Source organism: Nicotiana attenuata, unplaced genomic scaffold, assembly GCF_001879085.1.
Source record: "Nicotiana attenuata strain UT unplaced genomic scaffold, NIATTr2, whole genome shotgun sequence".
NCBI lineage: Eukaryota > Viridiplantae > Streptophyta > Magnoliopsida > Solanales > Solanaceae > Nicotiana > Nicotiana attenuata.
In genome coordinates, this window is record NW_017670479.1 from 294,768 (window position 1) to 308,573 (window position 13,806).

At 43.2% G+C, this 13,806-nt stretch overlaps 1 protein-coding gene across 2 annotated transcripts; it reads right to left on the reverse strand.

The window, feature by feature from the left end:
* Positions 1–357: 357 nt before the first annotated feature.
* Positions 358–8,874, reverse strand: LOC109240024 (nuclear pore complex protein NUP1). Of its 2 annotated transcripts, XM_019406644.1 has the most exons (10): positions 8,522–8,872; positions 7,281–7,327; positions 6,368–6,483; positions 5,454–5,646; positions 5,031–5,333; positions 4,858–4,944; positions 4,083–4,721; positions 3,265–3,626; positions 2,351–2,586; positions 358–2,263 (listed from the first exon to the last, which is right to left on the reverse strand). In XM_019406644.1, the coding sequence occupies exons 1-10, from the start codon at positions 8,790–8,792 to the stop codon at positions 690–692; spliced, it is 3,828 nt and encodes a 1,275-aa protein (XP_019262189.1). In that variant the 5' UTR covers positions 8,793–8,872; the 3' UTR covers positions 358–689. The 2 variants fall into 2 exon arrangements, with proteins under 2 accessions (XP_019262189.1, XP_019262188.1); XM_019406643.1 differs by having other exon boundaries at positions 358–2,586; positions 8,522–8,874.
* Positions 8,875–13,806: the final 4,932 nt, after the last annotated feature.

The following is a 13,806-nucleotide window of genomic DNA, read 5'->3' on the forward strand; positions in this document are numbered from 1 at the left end:
GGTATAACGATCGTATTTTGGTAGTCCTTCAGCAATTTAGGTTGACAGTATTATTTATATGTTAATGAAGCAACTGATACGGAAAAGAGCTGGAATCTGTAACGAAGATGACTACAATTCATAGATTAGGGGAAATCACTTTCATCCAGTTGGTGGAAAACATATACTTGGTGAAAAATTATCCAGATCTTAATGTAAGCAAACACTAAAATACTTCATTATAGAAAACATTTTCCGACGTATCAAATACCTCTATATCTTTCTGCATAATACTAGCTGTCGTCTGGTAGTTAATAGATATACACACAACATCATGAGCTAAAACAGATGCTACTGACTTCGCGCAGATACAGGATATAGCCATTTGCAGAGAAGATTCCTATACTCTTTAAGACAAAAGAGGGAAGTTTCTGTTGATCAATTTACCAGCAGATCCATGGAAAGATATATTTAGAAGCACTACCACTTACTCCTATTATACATGTAGTACAGAAAGCAAAGTTGACTAAACAATTTGGCGAACCAAGACCCTTCATGGCCCCCCTACTCATACAAATACAATCATTCTTGACTTCTAAAAACTGTAAACAAAATTGTGACATTTGATTGCTGCGCTGTAATCAAATGATTAGTCTGTCTCCTGCCACTCGATATCTACCAATGAATCAATTTATCTTTGCCTGGTGTTCTCATTTCCTTCTGTGTTTGTTTTTATTAATTTTCACAAACTTCCGGCCTGATTTGTCAGGGCCACTGCTACCCAACGAGAAGCTCCCACCACCACCAAATTCTTGACTGCTTGATGCTACAAATGGAGAAGAATTCTGAGAAGCAGCCTGAACTAGACTGCTTGATGCTGCAAATGGAAAAGAATTCTGAGGTGCAGTCTGACTCTGTTGGCCTCCTCCAAACTGGAATGTACTAGGTGTTGAACCAAATACAAAGCCACCTGGAGAGGGCGAGACAGAAGGTTGACCAAAGGAAACTGCCGGTGCAGGAGCCTGCATAAGATCCTCAGCCATGCTGTCTTCCATGTTATCATTGTTTCCGGGGGACGCAGCAAAAGCTGAAGCAGAATTCCCAAACATGGGCTGAGAAGATGAATTTGTGGAAGAAGCTGAACCAAATAGAAAAGCAGAACCACTTGCGGCGCTGGGTGTCGCTCCAAAGACCATCGGAGAAGTGCTTGGAGTGGCAAAAGAAGATGAAGATGCTCCAAATGTAAATCCAGAGAGAGCAGAAGAACTAAATGGGGAAGTGAAGCCAGGAGATTTTTGGGGCTGCAAACTGGATCCAAAATTTCCAGCAGTGCTAGAGGCTTGTGAAGAGGCCGAAGTGGCACCGAAGGTGAATGGGCTAGCATTGACTGTGCTACCGGCATTTGTCAAGGAAGATGAAGAATTAGCACCAAAATTGAAGATTCCAGGAGTAGCACTAGTGGAGGTGTTGACAGCATTTGTAGGGGAAGTTGAAGAACTACCACCAAAATTAAATATATTGGGGGTAGTACTGCTGGAGATGTTAACAGCATTTGTAGAGGAAGCTGAAGAACTACCACCAAAATTGAATGTCCCAGGAGTAGCGCTGCTGGAGGTGGCAGGTACACTGGTTTCCGAAGCAGGAGCTGCAGAACTGGCACTAAATGCAAATGCCAACGGGGCCGTGCCATTTATAGACCCAGTTAACCTGCCTGCTGCACTGGAAGCTGACGAACTAGCACCAAAATTAAATATTCCAGAAGCAGCACTGCTGGTGCCAACTAGGTCGTTTTTCGAAGGTGAAGCAGAAACTTGGCCAGTAGTACCAGGCGCAGAACCAAACACGGGAAAGTTTGCTATGGATGGTGATGAAGCAGATGAACCGAAATGAGCAGGCTTGCTCCCAGAGACGACAGAAGTGCCAGATCCAGCAACAGAAGTCTGTGCACTAACAAGTGATTCACCTCCTGTACTAAAAACAGAACCCTGAGACTGTGTACTACCTGTAGTAACCGCTGACATTACTGATGAACTAAAACCAGAGATACTATTTCCAGAGCCTGTAGCTGCAAAAGACGCAACCACAAAAGGTGAACTCTTCAAGTTGCCAAAAGTAGTTCCAGTCTCGGATTTGGCGTTCACGTCTGTAGTTTCTGCGGTGGAAGTTGTTGATGGTGCTGAAACTGTTTCTGAAGGAACTCCAAAGAAACCAATAGGAGGTTCCTTCGAAACTGAGGATGCTGCACTGGAACCAAAGAGACTGCTCGCGGAAGCAGTAGAGCTGCCTGTTGTGGCAGCAATCATACTCACAATGCTCGTCAAAGGGGACAAAATATTTGAGCTACTAGTAGAAATACCATTTGTAAAATTACCTGACAACAAGGCAGAGGTGGTTGAGATAGCAGGACTAGGAGCAAATAGTCCATTACTTAAACTTGAAGTGCTGGATGGAGCACCTAATGAGAAAATACCACTTGCTGATATTGAACTTGATGGACCAGATGATGATGCTTCTAATTTTCCATTGCTGTCCACAGCCTTCTGTGAGTTATCCAGCTGAAAAGGATTAGGCCGAGCACCAGTTGGGCTGGACGCTAGATTGGATACACTGCAGACATTTCAACAAATTTCAGATGCACTTTCAGGCAGTATAAAAAAGGGTGCACAAAACACACAAGAATGGACTGTTTTTCCAACTACCCCCTAACAGCTAACTAGTAAAACATTCTGAAACCTGTCATCATCTTCTCTCCGCACAAACTTCAGCAACTGCTAGACCACACTCATGGATGCAAAATTCTTTATTAAATAATGCTAATTTTAAACTAAACCTTTACGATTTTTTATAGTAATTTGGCACTCAAAAGTACTTTTTGGAAAGATTGCCCAAGCACAATTTGCCAACTATCACAAAAGGTACTTCTCAAACGAATTAGCCAAGCACAAACTACTAATCTTCAAAAGTACTTTTTCGAGAAGTACTTTTAAACAAAAGTAATTTTCAAAATAAGTAGTTTTTGGCAGCTTAGATGAACGGGCTCCGAATCAAGTGCAAACAACAGCGAGGAAATGCATCTCAAGGAAACAAGCGTTCCAGACCCATATATATTGAGAAGTACAACTAGGATATCACTAGAAATAAGGTTGTCGCAGCAAGATATTTGCAACAGAAGGGACCAGATAGCTACAAACACTATTATCAGAACAAATAAATAAAAGCATCAGATGATAAAATGGTTAGAATATTGTTGATCATATTTAGGAGTATATTATAGCAGGAACTAACCCGCTCGAGCTTCCTGGCTTTGACACAGTGATTTGGGTTGATGACGAAAATACAAATGGTGGAACCTTGTCAACATTTGTCTCCTTGTTAGACGCCGTTGCTAGTGATTGGGAACCTGCACTAGGCAGGAAAATGGTGTTCTTGACAGCGGTGGCACCACTATCAGGAGTCTCTGTATCAGAGTTTTTGCCTAAAACACCAGAAGGAGTCCTTACTTCCAGCAAAGCAGCAGGTTTGCTCGTGGGTTCAGCAGCACATAATGGCTTCTGGTCCGCAGCAGATATTTCCAGCTTCCCTCTCCCTTCAGCTAATTGAGATGAAGGCCCATTAGAGTGTATGTCCTCTTCTAGCTCAAAAGAATCCTGTAGAATGCACCACAACAGACATGATAAAAAGTAATATCTACCATCTAAATGACAATGGCCAGTGAAGACCTGAACCTCAAAAGAACCGTAAAGGCATAAACAGATAAGAACAAAATTGCAAAGCAGTCCGCAAATTGAATTCATAATGGCCAGTGAAGCAGCTAAAGTCACACAAGAAACAAGCAAATAATATATCCCACCTACATAAATGCTAATACCAGAATAGTGGTGGTAATGATTATAGAGCAGAATTAAATAACTAACAAAATGATCACATGGATCTCTACAACGGGAGGGAACTTTATCTATAGAAAAATAACCATTCATACACAGAAGATTATTTTCCAAAAATAAGTACAATATGAAGTTGTCAGCAAAAAAGCACTATCCAATGCCAATTTAAAACTTGTTAAAGTCAAAGAATCTACATGCAGTGAGAAAAAAGATGCGCACCTCGTGTGCACTCATCTTAAAAGCTCGTTTCTTGGGAGGAGGTTGAGTTGCAGACTGGTTTACCATGGAATTGGTTTCAACAGTGGGTTGAGTATCTTTAAATGAAAAGATTGTGTCGTTTTTCCCTTTAGCAGCTGACTCGCTAGCAGAACTACGCCCATTTTGTTCAATTTCCCCTTGCTTCGCTTCACGGGGATTGGGAGGAAATATTTTAGACCAGTTCTCCAGCTTATAGCTATCGCGTGCGCTCTGCAGCAGCTTGGGTGAATCCAAATCCTCCAAGCTTCTAAGAGCTCGTCCATGAAGCATGTTCGGTGTCAGTTTATTCTCTTTCCCTGCAGCTAATTTGGATTCTGATGATTTTCCCTTTGGGGTCATCTTTTCGAGATGCTCCAATATCTTTGCAGCAGTCTCACTAGACTTTGGAGGAACGGCAATATGCCTTGTAGGCGTGGTTTTATTATCTTGGACATCTCCAACAACTTTTGATACCTCCGGATGCAGGTTGCTGGCTGAAGCAACTCCAGCACTGGGACGTGAAACTCCAAAAGATAGAAGATTAGGTTTCTGCCTAATCCTACGCATGGGACCAACAGATCCAAGATCATCATCCAGAACATAGCTTCTTCGTTTAAGGGCCTGAAAGAGTGAAAAATTACAAAATAAATAAGCAAATAAGGAAAAGAAGTGAAAAGAATAAGCTCATTTGATGATAACCCAGGTACACAATGCATAGGAGTTCAGAACAACAACATAGTAATCTGTAAATAAATACCTGTTTAGAACCAAAAAGTACATCGTGCTCCGACACTGACCTAGATGATGAACACCCACCATTGACATAATTTGTCAAGCTGGTAGCCTGGTAGTAGACCAATTTTAAAACAAAAAAGTTCAGTCACACATAAAACGATTTCCAAGATCGAAGTAAGAAGAAAACAAACAAACCTTCTGAACCTCAGTTTGACGAACTCTAGAGTATGGCGTACGAGCCATGCTGTATATAGCAGATCTGCCATGAGATCTTGGAGTGGTAAACCCATTTTCTCGAACGCAGAGAAGACCAGCAGTCCTAGTTGTTGCTGATGGAAGAGGTGATTTTTGGACATACTGTACATTTCTTAGCAGAGGTGTATCTTCTCTCACAGCTTGACTACGCGTGCTCAGCATTGACGGCGACACCTTTGATGACCTACTCCCCATGTAAGCTTTTGCAAGCTCAGCAGGGGATGCAATATCATCTTCAAGAATCTGGAAACATGAACCATAAATATGTCAGGCTACCAAGAATCTATTCGATTCTGGCAAAGTCAACAGATTGAGTATCCAGAGAAAAGTCAGAAAAGAACACACTAGAGAATAGGATTTAACCCTGGAATTCGTGACAGGAGTTGCGACAACTTCACCGGATGTAACCTTCACAGACCTATTTCCTTCCATCAAGCTGCTCGAAGAATCCAATGCACGTCTAGATAGAATGGCCTCGGCTCTTTTCTCCTCATCTCCCATAGGCACGTCTGCAGCTTTTGAGCGCAAAAGTTCTGTCAAGCGATTAATCTCAGTTCTGCACACACAGCACTTCATGTTAGTAAATATCCACCTTGCAATCGAGCAACTGAAAATTCCACTAAACAATATCTAATGACAGTAATTATACGGCAAGGAGAATCGTACATACGTCAGAATTATATGCAGACGACACCCTCGTGTCAAACAGAAAGAAAAGGAAAACCTTTAGTTAGGTTAATTCTGCTGGTTTTTTAAGGGATAACTAGCCTTTACATGAACTTACAAAAAGTCACCGATTCCTGGTCAATGAAGCATACAACATACTAAGACTGGAAGATATATCAGGATGCAAGGTAGGAATAATACCTGGGCATGCCACTAGCTTCAAAGCTGAAAGGGTTATAGGTAAATGTGAAAGGAAATTGGCAAATTGGAAAGACAATACTTGTCATTGGGAGGTAAATCAGTACTTATCAGTGTTTTTAAATCCATCATTTTGTCGGTCAAAGCAGTGAAGCAATGAAAAATGAGGCTGATGTACATGAGACAGATCAAATGATAGAATTAGTAGTTCAATAAATGTGCAGTAATACTGATTTTTGTTATTTTGTAATGCAGAGGCCCAGCACCACTAGAGGCTGGAAGAAGAAGATTTTATGTTACTTCATCAAAAGAAAAACAGATGCTTCTACAACGACTAGTTACCAAAATTTCTGGAAAGGGGCTATCATAAAGTTCTTTTTTAGGTTGACACAGTCAATTATCACAAATCTTACCTGGTAAATGTCTTCTGTTTCAACAGCTGCTCAAGCTCTGAGAATGTGCCGTCCGCCGAGCTGCATGCAGCATGGTCATCTCCTTGTCCTGCCACCACTAGTGCTCCAGTATACTCCTTCACGGAGAGGAAGAAATGTTCCCCAGAAGGGGACACTTTTATCAGCATTGACCATAGATACATCTAAGGTAGAGCATACATTTCTTACTAGCAGTGTTCTCAAAAGCAAAGCGCCCAGAGGTGTGACAAAGTTCATGGGGCTTGAGGTGAAAAGTCAGAAGTGAAGCGCATAATATACGAAAAATTAATAGTACCAAACATATATGAACTTAGTGCTATATTACTCAAATTGTAACTAAAATAGCTAATTTCAGCATCAGATATACAGTTATACTGATATTGTTCCAACTCCTCCAGATTGAGATCCAAAGACCATCCACATTTTTCGTTTTATCACTTTGCACATAATTGTTCGGAGCACAGATTTCTCCAAGGGGCGTGACTTCAACCTGGAAGCAATAACTCCTTGCTTTGCATTGGTTTGAGAAAGAAAGCGATGACTTCAATAAAACTACTTAATGGACAAATTATGGAGCTCTTTTGGACACATGGTCACTAAAAGAAAGGATGACAGTCAGCACGGAAGGAATACAAAAGTTGCCAATTAGGAAACAGATGATCCACATAATCAAAAATTAGTACATCAGCACAATGCTCCCACAAGAATAGCATGGGGGTGTTATCAGCTTTCATCATAAATTTTGAGTGAAACATACATTTCTTAATAGATTATGATTATAGCAGGAAAAAAAAGAATACACAAGCTGTAATGTCTTGGAAGACATATAATCACATAATCAATTATAAAGGAACCATATAGCTTTGAGAACAAAATTCAAGAATAATAAACTTACATTGGGACTTGACTCCTGACGCAGATCCTTTGATTCTTGGCTTGGTCCTGTTTTATACCAAAATGAAATCATGTCTCAAATGAAGTCATTGTTGAAAGCAGAATGCTAAGAGAATGCTACTAGTACACCATTCAAAAAATTACTTCAGTTTAATAATATCAATCCATAAACTACATCTTAATTCCAATCTAGTTTGGTCTCAAACAAAGGTATCATCCCAACAAAAACTATCGCCACTTCAAACAGCTGAATAGCCAGTGGGTTTCTGGCTGACAACAATGATCAGATGGACGAAGGAGAAAGTAACACCTAAGTTGACTCAACAAGGTCAAAAGGATTCTCTAGTTCAGCCACAAGCAGCCAATTCTATGAAAATAGTTCAATCCACATCTGTAAAAATGTACAGCTCGCCGTCGCTTCCAGTGCTTTCTCAACTAATTCTATAAAACCTTAAAAGTAGTGTAAAATCAAAAGAATTTCATACTAAAGTCAAACCCCATAACGATCTCGAACATGGTAAGAACTCTATCCTCAGTCTCAGTGACTATAAAAGCTCAAGTAGAAAGACCTAAAAACTGTCTATTTCATTAGAACCCCATAACAATTACAAACAAGGTAAAATAAAAGCTCCATCCTCACAACTATATAAGCTCGAGTAGCAAGCAGAAACAATCATATATTAAAGTCGAACATCATAACGATATCAAACATGGTAAAAACTCCATCCACTTAACTATACAAGCTGAAGCAGCAGCACAAATCAGTAATCAACTGTTCTGCTGCATACCACAATGAACACAACTATCAGATTCTCAAGTTTCATAGTTAGACAAAGCAATACTACCAATTGGAAGCTCTAAATCTCTAACTATATCCCTAAGGAACCCAAAATTTGCAGCTACAAACAACGAAAGACAATTATTTTCAAACATCAATTAATCATTGAACAACCAACATACACTCAGATCCAATCATCATGAAAAAACTCATCCTTTCTTCCTCCAACAAAAATCAAACTAACTCTTCAAAATCCTCATAAATATCCGATCTTTCCCACTACATGAGACCAATAGTACTATAACTACCGCCTAGCAAAATAACTCTTGTAAATCCTCCAAACTATCCAATATTTTCCACTAAATGAGACCAATAATCACATTAATTGATAAATCACGCAATTACATAAATCAATATACGGTAGAAAATGTTTTTAAAAAAAATTACACAGGGAGAGTAAAAACCTGGAGGAGGTGGAGGTAATGGCGTGGGGGAAGGGGGGAGGCGCTTTTGGAATATTGAGGAAAAGAAGCGTTGAGCACCGGAAGTTATGAGCTTTGATGCGGGGTCCACCACGAGCTTAGTAAGCCAACTAGAGTTTCGAAGTGCCGTCGGTGGACGATCGTACGGAGTATTATTCTGGTTCCGACGTAACGGCCTTTTCCTAAACTTTCCTCCGGCTCCTCCTCCTTCGTATGCCGCCGCCGCCGCCGTGCCTTCGCCCGCCGTTGCCATTTTACTGAGAGAGAACACCGCACCGAGTACCAAAATTGGAGAGAGAAAGAAAGGAGAGAGAAGGGAAAATTAGGGTTTTATTTTCGTTGGGACAGACACAGAAAGCGATGCCCGTTATTATTATTTTTTAATTTAATGAAATAAGCATTAAGCAAAAAAAGAAAAAAACTCCACTACTGTAGTATTTTAAAATAGGGGAAAATAAAATGAATTAAAATTGTGTGGAGTTAATTTAAAAACAAAAAAACAAAAAAAAAATCTGAGGAGCGTGAGGATCTGTATAATTTGAACGATGTTAAATTGAGAAAAGTGGGCGGGCCAGTGGGGTGACCAAATTTTTGGCGCCTGTGACTGTAATTTTAGTATTGCCTGTACTGATCAACTACAGTGCTAAAAAAGGTTACAAATATTTGTGGTGTTGTCATTACCATTTTACTCTTTACTTCAGTAGTACTTGCCAAAGTACATCGTCCTCTTGCGAATTGTATCGTGTCTTGATTTCATGTTTTGTTTATAATCCAGTATTTCTCGAGGATCAGTGGCATATGATTCTATTTTCGTTGAATAACGTGTTCGTCTATTTACCCTTATATATTCATTTGAATATCAAAATTTGTTTGTGGCAAGGTTTGAAATCGTGACGTGTGTCTAACTCATACATCACGTGTTGAGCTCTTACCACTAACTAAAGCCCTTCAGGGATTATTTGGTACATGTGATAAGAATAATAATCTCGCGATAAAATTTGGGATTAACTTTATCCCATGATTGGTTTGGGGTATTAGCTAATACTAGGATAACTTTTACATTTGTATGGGTCAGAATCCGACCCCACGATAATTAACGAAACCAATTCCGTCTTAAGCTAATTCATGATTAATTAGTGGCACGACCACTCAGAATTAACGATATTCAACCCGCATATGATTCGATCAGCAAGGCCATGGCCTATCCGCCACCGTGAAGGCGAAATCCCAACGTGGTCACGGCCACTTATTGCCAGCTCACGAAGCTCACGGCTATAAATACCAAGAGAGGAAACCCTAGAAAGGGTGGCTTCTTGTTCACCACTATTGAGAGAGAAAAAAGAGACAACGATACCCAAATTATGGGCAAGAGGAACACCATTGTAAGGCTCTCAACCTCTTCATGGAGAGGCAGACCAAACCAATATTATCAATAAAGGCTTCTAATGTTTCTCCCCCTAATCCTGAGTACTTATTTTCGTTTCCTTCATTTGGTCCAACGGATTATTACGGTTTGCTATGATTTTTCCGTGATTTATTTATATTGTTTTATACTCATAAGGTATGTAATAACTTTTGAGTCAAACAATTTGGCGTCGTCTGTGGGGATTTCCTAGCAAAATCGCGTAGTTCTTCCCTGGACCAAAAGAAAAGAAACGCCAAACTCGAAGGGGAACTCGAAGATCTCAAATCAAGATCTAAGTCCTCTCTCTCTCTCCGATCTCAGATAGTGCAAACAAAAAGAAGAAGCCTCCCCCCCCCCTCCTAGGGGAAGGTCTCTGTAAGGCATCTCCCACGTCCCTGATACGAGCTCCGGTCAGAAATCGGCACGGAGAAATCTCGAGCCGAGAGTCGCCTCAAGACAGCCTATATACCCTGGTTGGGAAGACAACGGATAAGCCGCTCAAGGTCTCGAATCCAAAACGAGTTTCAACACTCAATACCCACAATATGGGACTCAGGCCATGAGCCTTCGTCATCAAGATCGACACAGTTCAACAATAGTTGAACTGGGACTCAGGCCACGAGCCTTCGCCATCAAAATCGACAGAGTTCAACAACAGCTGAACTGGGACTCAGGCTACGCGCCTTCGCCATCAAAATTGACCGAGTTCAACAACAGTTGAACCAAGACTCAGGCTAAGCGCCTTCGTCATTAAATCTAGGCTATGAGCCTTCGCCAGTAAGTTCAACTACGGTTGAACCAAGACTCAAGCTAAGCGCCTTCGTCATTAAATCTAGGCTATGAGCCTTCGCCAGTAAGTTCAACTACGGTTGAACCAAGACTCAGGCTAAGCGCCTTCATCATTAAATCAAGGCTATGCGCCCTCGCCAAGAAGTTCAACCACGGTTAAACCAAGACTCAGGCTACGCGCCTTCGCCATCAAAATCGACCGAGTTCAACAACAGTTGAACTGGGACTCAGGCTATGCGCCTTCGCCATCAAAATCGACAAAGTTCAACAACAGTTGAACTGGGACTCAGACCATGAGCCTTCGCCATCAAGATCGACAAAGTTCAACAACAGTTGAACTGGGACTCAGGCTATGAGCCTTCGCCATCAAGATCGACTAAGTTCAACAACAGTTGAACTGGGACTCAGGCTATGAGCCTTCGCCATCAAGGTCGACAAAGTTCAACAACNGGACCAAGCTACTCCCCTGGAGCAATAAGTTCAACTCCGTGGGAACCTCAATGAAGCGAGATCGCCCCTCTGCGCGCACCGCTGAATTGGTGAAGCCTTCCTGGAACATACGGACGTCGTCGGGGTCCAAGTCGGATTCAGACTCGTACTCACCCTCTATAGCATCTCTTCCTCCTTCAGCCATCGGCGAGGTGGAATCTCCCGCCGCAGCCGCCAAAGGAGTGCTTAACTCACCAACCTCACCAGCCGCTGAGGAACTACCTCCCGTCTCAGCGACTGGAACCACCGACTGAGTCGCCGAAGCGACGGTATCCTCATGGCCTAAGCCAGCCAGGGCAACCCCCATTGACTGTTCACCCTCAAGAGCAGGCGCCGCGACCGCACCCCTCTCCGCATCCGTCGGAGGAGAGTCCAAATTGATTACCACAGGAGGAGCCGGCGTGAACACAACCCTACGCCTTATCAAGGGCCTCTCCTCCTCCCCGTCTGATGATGATTCCGCCCTAGGGCGCACAACCCCTGATGGCCCCTCGTCCCGAAGCGCGGCCCGTGCTGGAGAAGGAACCGCTGAAGATTCAACTGATGCCGCCCTTGGTATTGAGCGCGACACAGGCGCCGCAGTAAGTCGAGCGACTGCACCCGGCCGACGGAAGGCCAACTGAGGGGCCCTGACGTGGCGTGCCCTCCCTGATCACAGAAAAACAAAGTTAATCAATAGATTTGAAACAAAGCGGAACAGAAGAAATCAATTTTTTACCTGCCGCAGGCCTACGGCCATGCTTCTCCCAGAAAGATGCCCATGTGCGTATCCCCAGCGTATGGGGGAGTACTGCCTCAACCCATCCGCAAATCCCAGCTAACGGAGCCGGCGGCGATTTTTCGGCTACAAAATTGACACGAGTTAACGCTTACGAACACAAGGCGTAAGGAGGGGTAGAAAAAAAAAGAATTCGACGATAAAAGAACTTACGTGCATGATTCCAAGCCTCTGGGAACCCAGCAAAGCACGCCACTAAATGTTCAGTCCTGATGTAGAAGAAGTGCTCAAAAGGGTGAGGATCGACCTCGTAATCCAGTCTTGCAGCCAGGCCCCTCAACCCACGAGGGCACGCTTGAATCATTGTACCGCGAACCCTCTAGGGAGCGTAGAGACTAAGCACATGCTGCAGCGTGACCTCCCTACCGGCCAGTTCTGCATATTTGATAAACATAGCTAGCAATTTGTAAAGAGAAGGAGCAAGATGACCCGGGCACACCCCGTAATAACAACAGAAATCAACCACCAGCATTGGGAGCGGGAGCTTAAACCCCAACTTGAAGGGGTAGGCGTAAAAGACGCAGTATCCCCTACGGTCGGTGTGGACCCTCTCCTCGCTTCTAGCGAGAATGACGTCAGCATAGCCGGGGATGACCCCCTATCCCCGTAGTCGGGACATCCCAATCTCCCCCATTAATGGGGCTTCATCCACCTGATCCTCCCCACCATCGGCAGTGAAATCAGTCATCGGACCTCCGGGCAGAGGTACTATCTCGTCAACCGACGGAGGTTCACCGGTCTCCACCAGTTCTGCATCACCCATTGCCGGAAATGGCCCCTCGGTCACCGGTGAGTTAACCGGAAGACCCGTCGGAAGAACGTTTTGGGAAGAAATGCCTGCCATTGTTGATACAATAACGAGAAAGAAACAAGGTTTGAGGGACGAAGACGAAGGTGAAACAGCAGTAAGAAAAGCTTCTTCAGAATCTCTCTCAGACAAACAATGAGAATATAAAAAATGAATGCCTCAGCCTTTATTTATAGGCAACGCAAGTGGCCTTCATGCACCCCAACAGCCACCATTAACTACATGACCAACCGCACACCGGTTCGATTCCATAGGAATGTGCGTCATTATGACAGGCTCCATAAAGCAGCCTTGCAATCACCAATCGGCGTCTCGCCCTCGAAATGGTTATTAGGACCTATGAATGCCGAGGAGATGCTCCTTGCGCCCTAGAAATTTTTTGACATCGCCAAACACGTATCAAGCGTGCCCTCACTCCCCTCGGCCGCACAACATACGACCCGTCCGCCATGGTCGACGGGTATGCACCCAAAACAAACGTAAGGATCAGAGCACAATGAAGCTCGACCTCACTCGAAGTAAGTTAAAAGGTCAAGAGCCTTCGCCAAGGAGGAGAGTTCGACCTCGATCGAACGATGACTTGATAGCACAATAACAGAATACTAATATTCTACAAGGCTAAGGGCCATCGCCAAAGAGAATTCGGCCTCGACCGAAGCAACAGTCGACCTCCCCATCCGAGTTTCTCAAACTACAGTCGATGGAATCCAGTCATCGAGCTCGGCCAAGGCCCGACCTCAATAAGCGGAGGGACTAACTGTATGGGTCAGAATCCGATCCCACGATAATTAACGAAGCTAATCCCGTCTTAAGCTAATTCATGATTAATTAGTGGCACGACCACTCAGAATTAACGATATTCAACCCGCATCTGATTCGATCAGCAAGGCCATGGCCTATCCGCCACCATGAAGGCAAAATCCCAACGTGGTCACGGCCACTTATTGCCAGCTCACGAAGCTCACAGCTATAAATACCAAGAGAGGAAACCCTAGAAA

Bases quoted from the DNA above. Each gene is read 5' to 3' on its own strand.
- LOC109240024 (XM_019406643.1), bottom strand. From the start codon at position 8,792: ATGGCAACGGCGGGCGAAGGCACGGCGGCGGCGGCGGCATACGAAGGA. The intron at 6,484-7,280 runs GTAAGTTTATTA...CTCTCCGTGAAG, and splicing joins GTCAGGAGTCAAGTCCCAAT to GAGTATACTGGAGCACTAGT. The intron at 4,722-4,857 runs GTATTTATTTAC...TCACTCTTTCAG, and splicing joins TACTTTTTGGTTCTAAACAG to GCCCTTAAACGAAGAAGCTA.